Genomic DNA, 19,625 nt, shown 5'->3' on the forward strand with positions numbered 1-19,625 from the left:
CATCATCGTGAAATTAGTCAGGATAGCTTCCTAGGACCTCGAAACGTCGACATCTGATGGAAATTCGATTTTCGTAAATCGGACCGAAACCAATAACTTCCCGAATTTTTGAAAATTTACAATTTTCTTAGCAGGAAGTTAAAAACAATGATTTTATAACTTTTTTTTCCCGTTTGGTTGAGCAACCCCATAAGTCAATCAACTTTAAATAATTTTTTCAAGTAGTTTCAGTTAAAAATTTAAATTTTTCTTGTTGGAATCATTTTCAGAGACGCTAACATTATTGTATTCAATTATTTATTTATTATTTTAACGTCAAGTTTTTCCAAAAAAATGTTTTTTTGTGTTTCCTCAAAAATTTTGTTTTCTTGACTTATGGGGTTTCTCAAATAAACGATTCATATGACAAAAACATATTGAGCATTATATGAGATAATATATATAGAGAAATATAAAACATTATATAAAAAGAAATATATTATTAAAAATATATAATCCAATATATGTAAAAAACATATATTCATAAATATATATACCTATTTGTCGCCATATATTTATCGTCTTCTAACGATATGTAGTATTAAAAATAATTGTAGTTTGATTTAACTCGTAAATAATCAAACAAGGCAATAAATAAAATAGACATTGAAGTTTAATAATAAGTTTAATAAACTTTAATAATAAATATGGCATTACATGATAAATCACATTTGATTAGATAATCATAATGACTATAATACTATAATTTTTATAAATCTAATAGTAATAATAATAATAATATCAATATTAATGTATAAGTGATTAATAAATAATTAATTGCAGTACTTAGTATCACTAAAACAGTTTGTATGAATACTATTTTTAATAATTATTCTCATGCGGTCGTCTCTTATAATCGCCGATCCGATGTTCGGAGTTACTTTGTACAGTAAATAAATACATCGTTCTAAGCTTCGTATTATTTCTTCATCGAAAATTGGAGTCTCTGTCAAGTCGTAGTGTAATTTCAAAAATGCTGTGTATAATATCAAACAATGCGCGGGAATCCGTACGTGGAACATCGATAATACTATTTCTGCAAACTGTTAATTATTTTTTTTATTAATTATGATTTATCAGTGTCAGTACCAATGACTGGATTATTAATTACTTGCTAGCCTAGTAGTATTGTCTTAGGCAAATTACTTGACGAAAGTCCTTCAGTAAGTCTCTTACGGAAGATTTAAAAAAAGATGGATTGCGTAAGTATACTTTCTGTAGCTTTCATCAAGTTTTACTTAAGATTATTTCTAAAGATTTACGTAAATCTGTAGGAAAAATTTGCAGCAATTCTTCTACTCTTAACTGACAGTAGTAAGTAAAAGTTGCTGCAGAATTCCTTTTAAATATCGGGTTTATTATTTTTTTATCATTACCAGAGGCTCAAATTCAGTTCCTACAGCAAACCTAGTGATCCTCATTAAAATTAAAAGCGCTAGGAATTATTAATATTTATCGGTTGATAAAATCAAACCGAACAGTACCCTGATAACACGAGTTGGGATTCCCCTGATAGCTACCTTAAACATTGAAGTTAACTTCAAGCTACTGCCGCATTCCGAAGCCAATTAAAAGACAAGTGTTGGAGAGCAAGCAGTTACCTTTAAGTTGATAGTAAATTGTCTGTAACTTGAATTCAATTTGACTACAAGTGTTACTATCAGACAATGACGTTAAGTTGATTGAAAGTTTCACTTCAAATTGATGGCAAGTTTTTCTGTCAAATTACATTCAGATGACGGCAGTTGATTTGCATCAACTTGCACGCAACTATTATCCAGCCGAGGCTTGCCAAAAATTTGTCGTTAAGTTAGCCGTAAGTGTTTCACTGCAGAACTTGCTGAGCGATTATCTTTAAAGTGTGACTATTAGGGGAGTTGGTATTCATTAGTTTGCGACCAACTTGACGACAAATTTAGCTTCCGTAACTGTTGGCTGCATATTACTGCCAACTTTCTGAGAAAGTTAACGCCTGCGAGCAGCCGTAAGCCGAATGCAGGTTTCTGAGAAAGTTGAAGGCAACTTTCCGTCAACTTATGGAATTGCCAACCTTTGCTCCCAACTTTCCCAGAAAGTTGTCATCATCTTATGGAAACATCAATTTTTTTGGTTGTGGCTCTTAGTTTGATGCCAGTTTGTCGCCAACTTGGCTATCAGGGTAAGTGAGCAGCTCTAAAGTTACCCCTAAAAGCCAAGCTAGCAGCAATTTATCACCAAATTGGTCGCAAAAATTGTCATTTCCATAAGATGCCGACAACTTTCTGGGAAATTTGGTAACAACTTGTAGTCAACAGTTACAAAAGCTGAAAATTGTCGTCAACTTGATCGCAACTAATTGATACCAACTTTCTGACCAAAGAGTCTTGCTATCAAAATATACTAATACTGAATACACGGGTCAGGAAGTAAAGAAGTAACGGTCGCCATTTGCAGGTATCTTAAGCAATTCTTTATTTAGAATAATGGGTCTTACGCTGGTATCTTAGCTAAGTATTAGATCAGATTTGCTTAAGACTAGGCCGTACTCAACAAATTCTCAAATTTTTAATTTCTATTGGTCTATTAATTGATTATCATTACAGAGATTTTTTCCGCTTCTGGAAAAATGGATAAGACGGAGTTCCTCGGTAGATTTTCCTCATTCGAATTCCATAAATATTTCAAATGTAATTAGAAAACTAAATGGGAATTTAAAAACGGTTTTTCTCGGACATGAATTACAACTCTTAAGAATGCGAATTTTTTAGCCCTCTATTGATATTTTAAAAAATTTCAAAGACTCTTTGAATTGAAAATCGGTTGCCGTTTCGTCTCAAGATACAGATTTACATAAAACTTTCTTAAGAAGGCTTAGTAGCCTAGGGTATCTACTACCATTTTTTTTTAAATTAAATCATTAATAAATTTATATAAATACCTGTAATGTTGCTTTCAGTGTTTTTAAATCGGTATGATGGCCACAGTACTCGGATAATATTCTAATTAAACGTTCGCACCATTTAGCACAACCGATATTCGTTAGTAATTGTGGTAAACTTGTGATATAAGCATGACGTAGTTCTAAATTATTTTCTAATTCCATGTTGTTTAATAAAGTTGCCAAGATGTCATCCCGTTTTGTCCACTAAAAATAATACAGATTTTTATTTTCTAGTTTTTCATTTTATAGATCACATTTATTTTAAATTACGTCTTAACTATGGGGTTAAGAGTCAAATTGATAAGGACCTTTTTTGTAGGAAATTTTATCAGCTACAAAATCGGTGTCTTTCATTTTTTTGATATCTTTGATAGTTTAGTCAGAATTTTTATTTAAAAAAAATTTTAATAGAAACGAGAATTTTATTTATCGATCGTTCATTAAATATTAATTACTGACAAACTATAAGATTTAGACAAAAATTTATAAAGACATTTTTTGTAAGAAATTTTATCAGCTACAAAATCGGTATCTTTCATTTTTTCTATATCTTTGATAGTTTAGCCAGAATTTTTATTTTTAAAAAATTTCAATAGAAACGAGAGTTTTATTTATCGATCGTTCATTAAATATTAATTACTGACAAACTATTGAATTTAGACAAAAATTTATAAGGACCTTTTTTGTAGGAAATTTTATTAGCTACAAAATCGGTGTCTTTCACTTTTTTGATATCTTTGATAGTTTAGCCAGAATTTAAATTTAAAAAGAAAAATTTTTTAAGAAAGAAATTTCTTTATCGGGACATGGTTTTTAATTGGGGCCTTTGTAGAAATGAGGATCTTTTACTTGATAGAAGTTTGTTGTCAAAAAATTTTTTTTTATAATTACCTCATAAGGATTTATTGTATTATTTGCTGATTCAATGTTTATTAATATTAATGTAATGCAATTATAAAGTGGAATTATATATTTAACTTCACGCTCGTGAGTTAATTTTTCTAGTGCGTCGTAAAGTACATCAGCGTAACCACTTCTTACAAATTCGTTTTGCTAAAAAAAATAATTAATTGATTACGAAATTTTATCATCGGACTAATCACTGATTTCAAAAAAATATTAAATATCATTTTTTTATCAAAGAAATATTGAAAGAAAACTGTGACTAGTTTCATAATGAGAACAGTGTAATTATTATTATAAAAAATTATTTATATACCAGAGATGAATGCTCAAGTATTTTTCTAATACAAATTAATCCAATTATACGATTTTCTGGCACATAGTCATCGTAGATAAGTAAAGCTGTTGGTAATACTCCTGTTAAATATTTAAGCAGTCCAGGCATCTATAAATTAAATTAATTAATAATCTACTGTGATCCTACGAGAAAAAAATTCTCTACTTATTAAATCGGCCTTAAGAGTTTCAGAAATAAGTGTCGGAAAAAATTTTTCTATGGACCTTTGAATAGAGAATTTAATGCGCTTTCCAACGAGTACCCACAAGCGGTACTTATTTTTTAAATTTACCACTCATATATTTCAGTCATATTCCAATATATATAAATATAAATACCAACTGAAAATAAGTACGTCATGTGGGTACTCGTTTGAAGTGGCGTTAAATTCTCTACAAAATTACATGATCAAAATTTTTTTCCAAATTACAAAATCTGTTTCAAAAATTAAAAAAAAAAAATGCGGGAAAAATTTTTTCTCTGCATCTTTGAATAGAGAACTGAATGCGCTTTCAAACGAGTACCCACAAGCTGTACTTATTTTTTAAATTTACCGCTCATACATTTCAGACAAATTCCAATATATATAAATATAAATACCAACCGAAAATAAGTACGTCATGTGGGTACTCGTTTGAAAGGGCATTGAATTCTCTACAAAATGACATGATCGAAAAATTTTTTCAGCCCTTATTTTCACAACCCCGCCACCGAATCCGCTCAGCGCTTTTTCGACCAATGGCTCAGAAAAAGCTCAAATAATTTAAAAATATTTCGTTATAGTTTCAGGACCAATAAACAATATCCAAAAACTATTTTTTTTTTATTTATAGTAATTAATAAAAAATACCTCAACTTGATGCAAAACCCATTTGTAACAAACAACACTTGCAGGATTACTTTTCCATGTGTTTTTTAATAACTTAGGTCGCAATAATAATAAAATATCACGTAATCTATCATCAAAATCGTTATTAATAAAAATATCAGAAATTTTATCGACACCAAAAAACCAGCAAACTTCAATCAATAATTTATTTGATAGTTCCAATGTGATTGAATTATTCCACACATTTAATTCACTTTCTTCCCCAATAATTATTACTAATTTTAACAAAATAATTCTTAAATCAACGTTATCAATAATTAATAATTTTTTATCGATGTTATAATTTTTCAAATTATTTAATTCGATTAATATTTCATTCAAATAATTATTTATTAAATTTTCAAAATTTCTAAAATCATTTCGGTCACACGGTCTATCAAATCCAATTATTTTTTCCGGTACTAATGAATTATTTATTAAATTTTCTAAGTTTATTATTATTTTATTTAATATTAATTCTTCATTGTTTGTTATTTCCATATTTTCGATATTTTTAACTAAATTATCCATTTTTACTTAAGCTTTGAAATCAAAATTTTTTTTATTTCAATTTTCTACGAACTCCCTTTGATTTTTTTCTACGAACAAATTGCGACACTATTTGCCCTTCATTGTTCTAGAAACAATGAAGATTTTTCTTTGTAAAAAAAATTTTATTTGTAAAAAAATTTTACTCAAAATTTCTAAAATAATCAACTTATTTTTCAAATTTTACTCTAGTAGAGTTTATTTAAAAATTTTAATTTTAATTATCAATATTTTCTGATAATAAATTGTAAGATTTTTTGCCAGAGGTTAGAAGGAACGAACAAGAATGACAAGAAAAAGAACGAAAAGGTTGATAGGAAATTATTTTATCGATTTAGGAAATTTTCAAAAATATTTTTGTTGTTAATTAACTTTTTGTTTCGACGAAAGATGGCGGTAACTTTAAAGGGAGGCCATTTTAGTTGGATTTGAGTCAACAAGATGGCGGCACATGGTTTTGATGAGTTTTAAAATTTATTTTCTGATTTATAGAAAGCAGAAGTACTTTAGATTTGATATTACATATATTATATATTAATATAAAGGGAATAAATAAATATCTTAGCTAATGTTTGATTTTTTAGAGACATTTTTTATAAGGGAATTGTGCATTAAATTGAGATAATTCGTAAATTATGAGATTGAGATAAAAAATTACCGAAACCTTTTTTGTAGGAAATTTTGTAAGCTACAAGATTGACTAGGGTCATTTTCGCGTATACTTGATAGTTCGGTTGAAATTTTAAATTTAAAAGACTCAATTTTAACAGGAGTGGAATTATTTATTTTTATTGTATTTGAAATCGAAATTACGAATAAACTATGAGATTTGAGTGAAAATTTTAAGAATAGTTTTTTGAAAGAAATTTTGTCAGCTACAAAATTAGTATCTTTAAATTTTTCCGTATCTTTAATAGTTTAGCTGGAATTTTGAATTTAAAAGAGACAATTTTTATGGGAGTAATATTTTATATATTTCGATTGTGTGTAAAATTGATAGTACTGATAAACTATGAGATTTAGGTGAAAATTATAAGAATGGTTTTTTGTAGAAAATTTTAAGAGCCACACAATGTATGCCATCATTTTTTTCGTATCTTTAATAATTTCATCAGAATGACGATTTAAAATTACAAGAAACGATAAATGGAAATTTTGGCGCCAAATTAAAAAAAATTAGAACTTGGCGTGACTTTTTTCGATGACTTGTTTTAAATTATTGTAAATTATAAAAATTTTTCAATGTGAATAGCATTTGAAATTTTGAACATAAGAAAAAATCCGCGCCATTTTGATTTGAAATTTGATTACAAGATGGCGGCACATGTAAATTCAGTTGTACTGCCGATAATAAAATTTGACAGTTCGTAAAAATAAAAAAACAAAACAATAACAACAAGCGTGTTTACTAACCTTGCCAACAATATTATACAATTAATTTAATAAGACTAATTAATTAAATCATAAATCAGGTTAGTTAAATATAAAATTTTTTTCAAATTAAAATTCAAATAAAAAATTACTTGAATACAAAACAAAAAAAAATTGATAAGGAACAGATTAATGAAATATTTTATTGATGCTTATATTTATTTTATTTGATTAAATAATTCATATTATTAAACAATTTACCAATTAACAATTTCATAGATCAATATTTTAAGTTTAAACATTTGAATTTCGATATCTCTGGTAAATTTCCCGTTGAATGAGTACCCACATCACTATACTCGAATAAAAAAAATATACTCATATGTATATTTATCAAATAATAATAATAGTAACTCAATTTTTTTTTTAACCAAAACATATTGATGTGGGTACTCATTCAACAGGAAATTTTATGCTTTACAATGTACAGTAATTGATTTTCAAAAAAAAAAATTTTCGAAAAAAAAATATTTTAAAAAAAAGAAACTAAAAAAAATTTTTTTTTTCCTTTTTTTAAATTTTAACGTAAAAATAAATGTAGTGAAAAACAAGTTACATAAATTTATATTGTTTTATCAGATGAATACAAATGAAAATAATGACCAAAACTTCTTTTTCCGCCCCAACTGTTAAATGGTTTTTTAACTCCAGCATCCGCAACATTAATACGTTTTTTATTTAAATCTTCACTATTATCATCTTGATAATAATCAACTTGACGTTTTCCACCCCAACTGTTGAATGGCATTCGTGAAGGACGACGTATTTTAGGATCTATTTTAAATGGAATTGAATTTCGTTTTCCTCCCCACGCATTGAAAATTCGATTTCTTCTTTCCTATTTTAATAATTATCATTATTGTTATTATTCTTACTAATAATATCTTCATAAATTTTTAATACACCAGCTGAGACGTATTAAATAATAAAGGGGGTAATTTGGTCAGGGATACAAGAATAAAAATTAAAGAATTCTGTTTTTTTTTTTTTTTTGTATAGTAACCTTGTTAGGATGAACTTTAACAAAATGCACGCATTTAGATATGGGAACTCCAGATGGTTGTAATTCCATATGATAATTAGGCCCTTCATGAAAACCCACTGAGACTAAAGATTTTTTAGAAATTTTTTTATGCGACTCCATTGAATTTTCTTTATATTCACCATCAAGTTGGAATAATTTTTTCCATATTTGTGATTCTGTAAAAATATATAATTATTTTTTTTTAAATTCAGTACGGCCCATTTTACCCATGTTTCATTATTGTTTTGTAAATAACGAAATTTCGAGTCCATTTTGCCTCGCAGTCGATTATTATTTTTTTTTTTCCTTGAAAAATCGGACTCGAATTTTTTTACTACATATTATATATAAATATATATATATATATATATATATATATATATATATATATATATATATATATATATATATAATTAATAATTAATTTTTGTGATGTTAAAATTGGTCTATAAAAAAAACACAAAATGTTTAATGTCTTTAGTAGTTACGTGAGCTCTTAAGTCTGGGAGAGTTAAAAAAATATTAAAAGAGATGGAATGTTTTAAAGGAGCTGTGATAATTATTTAAAAAAATAAAGAATTAATTAAGTGTAGAAAATTGCAGTAATAAACTCAGGGACTTCTACTTTTTTTTGTAATTACAATTATATTATTTTTACAAGAGATAAATTTTTAAGTTAAAATTCAGAAAGTGGTTGAGGAAAAATTTTTCAGTCATTTTTTTAAATAATGGAATAAAAATTAAAAACTGATTTTTTATTTTAAAAGAAAATTGTTGACCTTGGCTCGAAAAAATTTCTAAATTTTTTTTTTTAATTAGAACTAATTTTTAATACAATTGCAGTTTAAAAAAATAAAATGAATTTTGAAATTCGTTATTTTATGAGTATTTTTGTATTTGTATACATATATTATATATTGTGTATATTAGGGTGGTCGTTAAAAATTAAATTTTCTCAGGCGCCCCATAAAAAGCATCTTTTTAGTGGAAAAATACGTGGGTAATTTGGTTTTTCCTTTGTAAGTAAAAAGAACACGTGCCGCAGGACGATCAAAGTTCATTTTTCGATACAATCGCGTTTTTTTTTAAATATCTCATTAAATATGCAGATTAAAGGAAAAAATCATAGGAACAATTTTGTAGGAAATTGAATTCTTGACAAAAAAGGTCATGTTCATTTTTTTTATAAAATGCGTATTTATGAAAATATTTTGAAAAAACTTTTTTAGATCTTATCAATTGAGCATTTTAAGGATTACGAATGTTAAAAATAACGTTTTTTCTTAAATATAGACAACTTCGTAACTCGTGACATATCAATCATTAATGCTTGTTGTAGTTTCTATATACTTAGAAAAATGTTATTTTCAAAATTTGTAATCCTTGAAATGCTCAATACATCAGATCTAAAAAAGTTTTTTTAAAATATCTTCATAAATACCCATTCTATAAAAAAAATGAATTCGACCTTTTTTGTCAAGAATTTAATTTCCTACAAAATTGTTTTTATGATTTTTTCCTTTAATCTGCATATTTCATGAGATATTTAAAAAAAACCGCGATTGTATCGAAAAATGAACTTTGATCGTCCTGCGGCACGTGTTCTTTTTACTTACAAAGGAAAAACCAAATTACCCACGTATTTTTCCACTAAAAAGATGCTTTTTATGGGGCGCCTGAGAAAATTTAATTTTTAACGACCACCCTAATATATATGTATATTCAATTTTATGAAAAAAGGGATGATTTCAATTTTTGAGAATCTTAATATATTGCAATTAATTATTCTGTGCAAGTAAATATTAAAAAAAACTAATTTTTGGGAAGTAAATGTCAGTATTTGTGATCAATACATTGATGAAAATTGATGACAGTATTGTTGATATGACACGACAATTGATTTATAATAGTCACAAAAAATCAAATTTCTATTGTAAACTTGTGTCTTTTTTACGACAATAAAGTTAGCAGACGTTTAGAAATTTTTTGAGCTTCTTGTTAACAACAAAATAAACATTAAAAAAATGTTTAGAAAAATTGCACGTATAGTTTATAAAATTTTCAACATATGCATTTTTTTAGAAATTTTTTTGTTCATTATTTATCTGTTTAAAAACATTTTTTTAATTTCAAATGCTTGCTAACTTTACTAAAATGTTTTTTTTTTGTATTGTAATTTTTTATACGTAGGAAACTTACATTGAATTTAAATAAAAAACACAAAAAAAAAACTTCAGAAAATAAAGGGCCATAATTTATTATTAAGATTTGAAAAAAAAACTTAATTTAATTATTAATTGAGTTTTCTATTCAAATAAATTTTTAATTACCAATTTTTGGAAATTAAATATTTTAAAAAAATAAATTTTCGAGTAGATTTTTTTTTTTTTTTTTTTTTTTAGAGAATTCGATGCCTTGTAAAATTTAATATTTTTTAGTTTTAATAAAACCAAAAATTAGTTATGTGAAAATCCGATCAAAAAAAATTTGTATAAATAATTTTTGAAAGCAAAAATATTTTTTTTTTAATTTTCTTATCAACCCGCGTCTCGATTTTGTAAAAAAAAAAAAATATACCGCGAAAATTTAAAAATATTAAAATTGAATTGTAAAAAAATATATATTATACAATAAATAATAAATATATATAACATACTTAATTTATTTTTTGATACCAATAAAAATTTCGTCGTCGGTTTTATCACAATCCCTAATATTTTACTATTATCATTATTATTATTATTATTATTAGTCTTATCTAATTTATGTTTACTACTATCATCATCATCATTATTAATATTATTACTATTATTATTATAATTTAAATAATCTTTTACACTATCAAATAAAATTCCATCGACAATTCCCGTTATCATAAAAATAACACAAATTCCCGTAACAAATTGCATTATAAATAATTTATTATTGACAAAAGTAAATTATTTTTTATTATTTAAATTATCTACACAATTTTTTTTTTATTTATTTTTTTTTTTTTTTTATTGAAAGCACTTGTCACTTGTAAAACTTGTGGTGTCAATTGTAAAGTGTCCCATCCCTTATGAATACTCGGGATACTTATATACTCACCACCTGTCGCATCGTCCATCCTATTGGTTAAAAAAAATCCCTCTTGTTTCTTATTGGTCAAACGCATTCTAAAGCTCTGGGCTTGTTTTTTTTTTGTTACTTAATTTTTTTTTTTTTCACCTACGCTACGATTTTCTTTCTTCCATTTTTATATTTTTTATTATAAATTAGCAAAATTTTAATAATAATAACGAGCAACCTTTAGTCACTACGTGACTGCCTAAATATCACTATTAAATTTATAAAATACGCAAAAAAAGGATTTCTTGCCGCAAAAATTTTAATTTGCACCAAGAAATTTTATGCATTATCAATTAAATACAAAAATTGTCTTGGGGCGAGAAAAAATTTTTTTGATCAAGAAATAATTCCTTGCACCAAGTAATTTTTTCTAGTTCTAAATAAATTTTTGTTTTCAATTCACAATGCAAAAAATTTATTGGGGTAAGTAAAAATTTTCTTTAGGCGAGTAAAGATTTTTTGTGTCAATGAATCCTTTTTTTTTCTATGCACACTTTTTTGGCTTTGAGAAGTTTCCTAAAACCAAAAGGGAGTAGAAAAATCTGTCATTTTGGAATAAGTAACGCGATATAAATAATATAGGTATATATTCAGTGACATTCAGTCATATTTAGTGACAGAATAATTAAAGTATTAATTTATTTAAAGAAAATAAATACGATCGTCTTTTTTCCCGCGTAATTTAAATGTAATTCGAATGATATAGATAAATCTATTTATCTCAATACTTGGCAATTAAAAAAAGTTTAAACTTTGAAAAGGTACAAATTCAAGTCAAGACCTATCTAACGATACCAATTTCAATAACATTAACTATTTCTATCATATAGATATGGCGGGAACAAAATTTTCCTTATTCTCTTAATAATATAGATTAGAGGTGTGCAAATAATTCGAACTTACGAATTATTCGTATCGAATCGAATAATTTGAACTTTCAAATATTTTCGATTCGTAAATTATCGAATTATTTCAAAATTATTTTTTTAACGACTTAAAATTGTGATCATTTTTTCAATGATTCAAATTTATGTCAAAGTTAAGTAGAGTTCAGACATGAATTTACGAATAAATTATTCCTGATTACTTTAAAAACCAACCATTGAATAAAAAAATCGAATATTTGAAAGTCGATCAGAATTTATTTGGTTTGAATTTAGTACTTTGAAAAGTAACGAATATTTAAACAACTTTCGGATAATTATAAAATTGACGAATAATTCGAAAATTTAAATCGAATATGATTTGCACAGTCCTATTAATAATAATAACATTAAAAAATAAATAAAGTTCAATAAAAGTAAATAATTAATTTTTTTCTATCAATGCTTTATTACATCATACATATATTTATTTAATAATTTATATTTATGTAAAGATATTTGTTTTTATATGACAATAATGTTATCATTGTCTCTTTATTTAGGATAAAGCAGTTAGATCGAGCAGAAATATCCGCATTACTTCCACACTATTGTTTTTTCACGCATTCTTTTTTACTGACACATTTCATATATAGAATTCTCAAATATATATATTTATATATTACTATTTTTATTTTTTCATTCAATTTTTATGGTAATTTTACTTTATTTTCAGCTCGTCCATATTTATACGTATTACATGTTATATTTATATAAAACAAAGACTAAATAATATACATGGAATAATTTTTTTAATTGAAATTTAAATAAATTATTTATTCATGGCAATTGACGTAAATTTTTTTTTTTTTTCGAGGGACTGTAGTTTTTACTCCGACTTTTTTTCATTGAATACAAAAGTTATTAATCGTAATTTATGATGCGAAATAAAAATTGTTACCGAAATTTAAAAAATACTCATTTTTGGCCGACACTAATTCAAATTTTTTATCATTCTCCATTAATCAAAATCTTCAATTTTTTTATTCTTCTGCAAACTTACATATAAATTTTTAAATTCTGCGGCCCATTTTACTCGGCATTTTTTTTTTTATAAATAAAATTCGCAGTCCATTTTTCCCCATGTTGTTATTTTTATTTTTTATTGGAAATACAGAAAAAATTCAAATAAATTTTGAAAAATAATTTGTAACCATAAAAACAATTCTTGGCCCATTCTACCTCGAATACATTTTTTTTTACAAATAAAACCGGTGGCCCATTTTACCTCATATCGACTCCATAATTACCAAAGAATTAAAAAACTCAAATAAATTTTGAAAAATAATTTTTAATAAAAAAAAATTTTGGGCCATTTTACCCCGCATTAATTTTCTTTCCTTTCAAAAATGAAACTCGCAGTCCATTTTACCTCAGATTCATAAATTTTCTTTTTTATCAGAATTATAAAAAAAAATTTATTTGAATAAATTTTGAAAAATTAAAAAAAAAAAATTCCTGGTCTATTTTACCTCACATTGATTTTTTTTCTTACTAATAAAATTCGCGGCCCATTTTACCTCATAATCCAATTTTAATTTTTTTTCAGAGTTACAAAAGAAAAAAAAAATGACTCGAATAAATTTTGATAAAAAAAAATTCTGCCCATTTTACCTCGCATTCATTTTCTTCTTTTTCAAAAATAAAACTTGCGGTCCATTTTACCTCAGATCAATATTTGTCTTTTTTAGCAAAATTGTAAAAAAAAAAATTAATTCAAATAAATTTTGAACATTAAAAAAAAAATCCTGGCCCATTTTGCCTCACATTCATTTTCTTCCCTTTCAAAAATAAAACTCGTGGTCCATTTTACCTCAGATCAATATTTGTCTTTTTTAGCAAAATTGTAAAAAAAAAAATTAATTCAAATAAATTTTGAACATTAAAAAAAAAATCCTGGCCCATTTTGCCTCACATTCATTTTCTTCCCTTTCAAAAATAAAACTCGTGGTCCATTTTACCTCAGATCAATATTTGTCTTTTTTATCCAAATTATAAAAAAAAAATTAATTCGAATAAATTTTGAAAAATTAAAAAAAAATCTTGGCCCATTTTGCCTCGCATTAATTTTCTTCTTTTTCAAAAATAAAACTCGCGGTCCATTTTACCTCAGATTCATAAATTTTCTTTTTGATCAAAATTACAAAACAAAAAACTAATTCAAATAAATTTTGAAAAATTAAAAAAACACCTTGGTCCATTTTACCTCACATTCATTTTTCGTCTGTTAGAATTAATTACAAGTAAATAATTGAAATAATAAAAATATTTAACCCCGTGTTACATAAAATGGATCATTTTCTTTAAGTAATTGATCAAAAAAATCACCACGACGATCACGTAATGACCCATTAGTGTCATCATCATCATATTCTAATAATTTATAACCATTATTAACAGTACCTTCATTTCTTTTATCATAAATCCCGCTATTATTTTCATTTACACTACTGTCGCTACCATAATAATCATCATTAGCATTATTATTATTATTTTTTTTACCCCGTGATATAAAAAATGGCTCATGTAATATATCTAAAATGTCCGAATGTTTGTATCTTTGTGGTAAATTTTTTTTTTTTCCGTTACCAATTAATGATTTTGATTTTATAAAATTTGAATTTTTCTTGCCGCGGGTGAAATAAAACGGATCTTGCTCAGTACTTTTAATTAATTTGTTGTCATTTGATAGATAATTTGATTTAGACTCGGTCAGTGAAATCCAACTGGGCTCGTCGACATAAAATGGCGGCTCGAGAAGCCAACCACTTAATGTACGACGCCGGCGTGATAATTTATTTGTTTTGTCAATTGAAAGAATGAAATAATTATTTTTATCGGAACATTTATTGTTTTTGTTTGAAGAAATTTCTGGTGATTTTAGTTGGATTTTTTTGTTAGCAGTCTCGTATCTGAAAAAATATTTTTAGTTAATTTTAGATGATCCAATTTTTTATCGTTTTTTTTTAATCGCAAAAATTTTACCTCGTTTGGAGCGACTGGAAATTTGTATCAGGACTCGGGTCGAGTTGGGCGACATGTAGATTTGATGGTGATAAGAACTTCATGGTATTAGAAGAGTCCAGTTGACTTTCACACTAAAAAAGTGTTTTTTGTAAATATGGATCTAGGGATTTTTTAGTGTAACTCGATCGAATGTATATTTTAATGAATATTAACTAGAGATTCGGGTATAATATGAAATTCCGCGTTAAATGAATACATACAAGCCTATATTTCAAATTCGAAAAATTTTGATTATTAATTTCCAAAAGTATTTTTTGAAAAATTTTTGGGAATCGTATATATTGATGTGGGTATTCGTTGGACTCAGAATTTTATTCAAAATTGCTCCCACATATTTTAGAATAAAAAAAAAAATTTTTCTTCAAATTTAGTATCAATTGTTTTGAATTATAGTGTAATTATTATACCCAAGCAAAATAAAAAAAAAAATAATACTCTTACTGGGTGAAAAATAAAATTTTACGTTCAATGAGTACCCACAAGCCCATATTAAAAATTCATAAAATTTTTATTATCAATTTTTCAAAATTTTTTTTTTGAAATAAAAAAATACTGATGTGGGTACTCATTCAACGCAGAATCAAATTTTGTATAAGCTTCTATAATTTATTTACCGAAAAAAAATTTTTAACTCGAGTTACAACCAAAAAACAATTTTTTGAACTTACCTCAATTATCGCAATGAAATTAATTATCATTACCATTAATCCAAACATTATTGCTTACGGTAATAACTCAAACCCACTTATTAAAAAACACGTTGATGTAAAAAAAAAAAATTTCATGCATATAAAGTGCACAAGAACGCACAATTACGTTACCAAGTTTTTGAGTAAAATGCAACAGTTCTCGATACTCGGCCAGTATTTATGGTCCCCCATCTTCGTCATTTCATTCCCATGTGTATTTAATACCTTTTTTTTTTTTTTCTAAATTACTTACCTCGTTTCACATCGACAACTATACGTATTGCATTGGGAATTTAATTTAGAACTGGACACGTTACAATTTTTTTTTATTTTCATTTTCATTCATACATACCTCATATTATTTCTCTACACATATTTATGTCAATCTCCTGCTCGTCGACTGTACAAATATTATTTTATTCAATTACTTATTACTCCATGTTACTTTTATTTATTTACAGTCCGCGTAGGTTCTTAATAAATTTTATCAATTATTTATTTTTTTTGTTACAGGTTTAATTATCTAATTCAACAAAATGGTGAGTTATTAATTTTTTTTAAATAAATTTTTTACCTATCTTCAGGTTAAAAGTTGTTATTGTGCTTTCTCACTTTAACAAGGAGAAAAATAGATACTCTCAGTCTGTAGAGCAGAAAATTTCCTGCATGATGAGTACCCACATGCTGGTATTTAAAATTCAAAAATTTTTTTCAAAAATAAATTTTCATTCCGAAAAAAAATTAATTTTACCAAATATATCGATGTGGGTACTCGTTTTATAGGAAATTTTAGTCTCTACAACCCAAAAATTTTCATTATTCTTTTACTATTAGTCACTAAAAATGAAAGCTTCAGGTTAAAAGTTGCTATTGTGCTTTCTCACTTTAACGAGGAGAAAAATAAATACTCCCAGTGTGTAGGGCAGTCAATTTCCTGTAAAATGAGTACCCAGAAGCCTATATTCAAAATTCAAAAATTTTTTTCAAAAATAAAAAATTTTAATTTCGAAAAAAAATTAACTTTACCAAATATATCGATGTGGGTACTCGTTCCACAGGAAATTTTAGTCTCTGTTGCTCAAAAATATTAATTTTTCTTTTACTTTAAGTCACTAAACATAAAAGCTCATTATTACAGAAATTTCGATTTCTTGGTGATGGCGACTGTCCAGATTGGTTACTGGCACAAATAATAACTATGTCACGCATGGTCAGTAAAACAAGTTCTTATTTATAGTTAATTACATAAAAAAAAATTTATAGTTTTTTATTTCTCCAAATTTTTTTTAGACTTCAATTAAAATGAAATTATTGGGTCAGCTCGTTGTTAAATCAATTCTCAATAATGGTGAAATTGACGTAAGTAAATCCTTTTCCTTTGTCCTTTGACGTTGCTTTCAATACATTATTTTATTTACTAACAACAAAAACAAAGTAAAGAACAAAAAAAAAAAAATATCAAATCCGCGTACTCTAGTTTTTATATATTAAATTTTTCTTTTTCATTTCCTCTGTTTTGTCGTAAATTATTTTTATAAAAAAAACAAAATATTTGTATGTACCATTCATATTATACCTCAGTTCATTAATATGATACCTACTTTAACGCTTACTTAAATTCATATACTTTTAAAAACATTAATAGATATAAATTTATTTTAAAATTTAAAAAAATCGTCAATTGACGTAATAAAAAAAAAGTTATTATTTTTTTTTAATTATTATTTTAGGAAGATAAAATAAAGAAGCTTACTCAAGATGCTAAATTAGGTATGTTTATAAATAATAATAATAATAATAATAATTATTATTATTATAATTTTTATTAAAAAAAAAAAATGAAGTATTGTCCTATTTTTTTTTTAATTCATCAAACGCTTCTAAGTCATGAACTATCAATTTTATCGAAAAAATGAATGATACCTATTTTGTAGAGCGTAAAATTCTCTACAAGATTTGTCTTGACAATATTTTGATAAAAAGTGATAGTTTACTAGATATATATATATATTTAAAGTTTGATAAACATAAAAATAAATTCGATTTAAAATTATATAATTTTCCCAACTTAATAAATTGCCTCCAGTTCGTAAAATATTGGTCTGATAAGAAAAATGACAGATACATTTTTTGTAGAGGACAAAATTCTCTACAAAAAAGGATTCATTAATTTTTAACATAAAATTGATAGTTTGTAAGTTACAGTCATTAGAAGTAAAAAAGAAAATTTGAAATGATCAAAATTAAGTTACTTATATTTTCTAATACTTTCAATCGCTTATAACTTTAAAACTATTGAAGTTATCGTCAAAATCATTAGGACCTTTTTTGTAGAGGACAAAATTTTCTACAAAAAAGGTCTTAGCAAATTTTATCCTCAGATCAATACTTTCCGCGTGAGAAGCTAAATAAAAAAAATTTATAATTTAAGACTGGGACGATGCAATTTCAATTGTATCGGCATTGGAAATGATAATGACGTCATCATCACGTTACGAAGTAAATGCAGATGATTTGAGCAGTGAATTACAACAATTAGGGCTGCCTAAAGAGCACAGTATTGTGATTGGTCGTCTGCATACTGATAATTACAGCCAAATTCACGACCATCTTCTATCGCAATCTTTGCGCCGTAAATTTGAATGATTTTTTAAAAATAATTAAATAAAGTTATTGACATTTGTATCAATAATTATTATTATTTTAGTGAATGCTTTGTCATCAATAGAAGTTGAAACTAAAAAAGATGACATTGAAAATTCAATAATTGTAACAATGGGATTAAAAATAAAAAAAATTGACGGTAGTGATGAAAAAGTAACCGTCAACATACCGAAAGAAAAATTGACCATTTTAATCGAGGGTAAGTAGACTTCATACTTGTAATATATGATAATGGAAAAAATATAATGGGTTTATACATATAAATATATGTAGTAATATTTTTAAAAGTATTATACGATGAATTTTATATTACAGAGATGAAAAAAGTACGAGGTATGATGGAGGATATGTGTAGTATAAAAACAATGTAATCATAAATTTAATAAAAAAATAAAATATATATAAATTTAAATTACCAATTATTTTTATTAATATTTTTATGTAAAAAGCAATAAAATCTCAACCTACAAAAATTGATTTTTTATATTTTTGTAGCAAATGATTCTGAGAAATTAAAAAATTATTGTCGAGTAGTTTAGCGCGGAAAAAAAATTTTTTGAATAATGAAAGTAAATGAATCGTTTATTTGAGAAACCCCATAAGTCAAGAAAACAAAATTTTTCAGGAAACACAAAAAAAATTTTTTTGAAAAAACTTGACATTAAAATAATAAATAAATAAGTGAGTAAAATAATGTTAGCGTTTCTGAAAAAGATTCCAACAAGAAAAATTTAATTTTTTAACTGAAACTACTTGAAAAAATTATTTAAAGTTGATTGACTTATGGGGTTTCTCAACCGAACGGAAAGAAAAGTTATAAAATCATTGTTTTTTTAAATGTTTCCACTCAAATAATTTATTACACTGATAAAATGAAGTATTAAATATGCATTTGAACTCTGAAACTCAGAAATTACAAAAAATTATAATTAATCTAAACATTTTAATTAGTCATATAACAGTCAACAAAAAAAAAACCTTTTGAAATTAATTTCTCAAAAAAGCGCGAATTTTAAATAATAATAAAAAAATTATTTCTGTAAAACTAAAACTGCATATGTTTATTTGAGTCATTGACTTATGGGGTTTCTCAATTAAATGAAATTGCTGTCACCCCGTTAATTTTTTTTTAAACGCTGA

General features: G+C 25.5%; 4 protein-coding genes across 5 annotated transcripts; 1 reads left to right on the top strand and 3 right to left on the bottom strand.

Moving 5' to 3' along the window:
- Window positions 1–651: 651 nt before the first annotated feature.
- On the bottom strand, window positions 652–5,902 carry LOC130674738 (TELO2-interacting protein 2-like). The gene is made up of 5 exons (XM_057480190.1): window positions 5,050–5,902; window positions 4,179–4,307; window positions 3,851–4,012; window positions 2,957–3,163; window positions 652–1,082 (listed from the first exon to the last, which is right to left on the bottom strand). Exons 1-5 carry the CDS (start codon window positions 5,596–5,598, stop codon window positions 813–815), a joined length of 1,317 nt encoding a protein of 438 aa, XP_057336173.1. The 5' UTR covers window positions 5,599–5,902; the 3' UTR covers window positions 652–812.
- LOC130675852 (COMM domain-containing protein 4) lies at window positions 1,080–18,891 on the top strand. Of its 2 annotated transcripts, none has more exons than XM_057481843.1 (8): window positions 1,080–1,241; window positions 16,335–16,360; window positions 16,960–17,031; window positions 17,112–17,180; window positions 17,552–17,591; window positions 18,253–18,453; window positions 18,529–18,684; window positions 18,801–18,891. In XM_057481843.1, the coding sequence occupies exons 2-8, from the start codon at window positions 16,358–16,360 to the stop codon at window positions 18,854–18,856; spliced, it is 597 nt and encodes a 198-aa protein (XP_057337826.1). In that variant the 5' UTR covers window positions 1,080–1,241; window positions 16,335–16,357; the 3' UTR covers window positions 18,857–18,891. The 2 variants fall into 2 exon arrangements, with proteins under 2 accessions (XP_057337826.1, XP_057337749.1); XM_057481766.1 differs by lacking the exon at window positions 1,080–1,241 and adding an exon at window positions 6,973–7,088.
- On the bottom strand, window positions 7,475–11,172 carry LOC130675779 (putative uncharacterized protein DDB_G0280555). The gene is made up of 3 exons (XM_057481666.1): window positions 10,728–11,172; window positions 8,051–8,247; window positions 7,475–7,885 (listed from the first exon to the last, which is right to left on the bottom strand). The coding sequence occupies exons 1-3, from the start codon at window positions 10,978–10,980 to the stop codon at window positions 7,610–7,612; spliced, it is 726 nt and encodes a 241-aa protein (XP_057337649.1). The 5' UTR covers window positions 10,981–11,172; the 3' UTR covers window positions 7,475–7,609.
- Window positions 12,516–16,113, bottom strand: LOC130675689 (rho GTPase-activating protein gacZ-like). The gene is made up of 3 exons (XM_057481551.1): window positions 15,801–16,113; window positions 15,091–15,203; window positions 12,516–15,017 (listed from the first exon to the last, which is right to left on the bottom strand). The coding sequence occupies exons 1-3, from the start codon at window positions 15,846–15,848 to the stop codon at window positions 14,375–14,377; spliced, it is 804 nt and encodes a 267-aa protein (XP_057337534.1). The 5' UTR covers window positions 15,849–16,113; the 3' UTR covers window positions 12,516–14,374.
- Window positions 18,892–19,625: the final 734 nt, after the last annotated feature.

This window comes from Microplitis mediator, chromosome 1, assembly GCF_029852145.1.
Source record: "Microplitis mediator isolate UGA2020A chromosome 1, iyMicMedi2.1, whole genome shotgun sequence".
Classification (NCBI taxonomy): domain Eukaryota; kingdom Metazoa; phylum Arthropoda; class Insecta; order Hymenoptera; family Braconidae; genus Microplitis; species Microplitis mediator.

Coding starts and splice junctions, on each gene's coding strand:
- LOC130674738 (XM_057480190.1), bottom strand. CDS start 5,598: ATGGATAATTTAGTTAAAAATATCGAAAATATGGAAATAACAAACAAT. Junction 3,164..3,850: donor ATACAATAAATCCTTATGAG/GTAATTATAAAA, acceptor TATTATTTTTAG/TGGACAAAACGGGATGACAT. Junction 1,083..2,956: donor CACTGAAAGCAACATTACAG/GTATTTATATAA, acceptor AATAATTAACAG/TTTGCAGAAATAGTATTATC.
- LOC130675779 (XM_057481666.1), bottom strand. CDS start 10,980: ATGCAATTTGTTACGGGAATTTGTGTTATTTTTATGATAACGGGAATT. Junction 8,248..10,727: donor GGTATCAAAAAATAAATTAA/GTATGTTATATA, acceptor ATATTTTTACAG/AATCACAAATATGGAAAAAA. Junction 7,886..8,050: donor TTAAAGTTCATCCTAACAAG/GTTACTATACAA, acceptor TTATTAAAATAG/GAAAGAAGAAATCGAATTTT.
- LOC130675689 (XM_057481551.1), bottom strand. CDS start 15,848: ATGTTTGGATTAATGGTAATGATAATTAATTTCATTGCGATAATTGAG. Junction 15,204..15,800: donor ATTTCATTGCGATAATTGAG/GTAAGTTCAAAA, acceptor ACACTTTTTTAG/TGTGAAAGTCAACTGGACTC. Junction 15,018..15,090: donor TTCCAGTCGCTCCAAACGAG/GTAAAATTTTTG, acceptor ATATTTTTTCAG/ATACGAGACTGCTAACAAAA.
- LOC130675852 (XM_057481843.1), top strand. Junction 17,592..18,252: donor TACTCAAGATGCTAAATTAG/GTATGTTTATAA, acceptor TTATAATTTAAG/ACTGGGACGATGCAATTTCA. Junction 18,685..18,800: donor ATTGACCATTTTAATCGAGG/GTAAGTAGACTT, acceptor TTTATATTACAG/AGATGAAAAAAGTACGAGGT.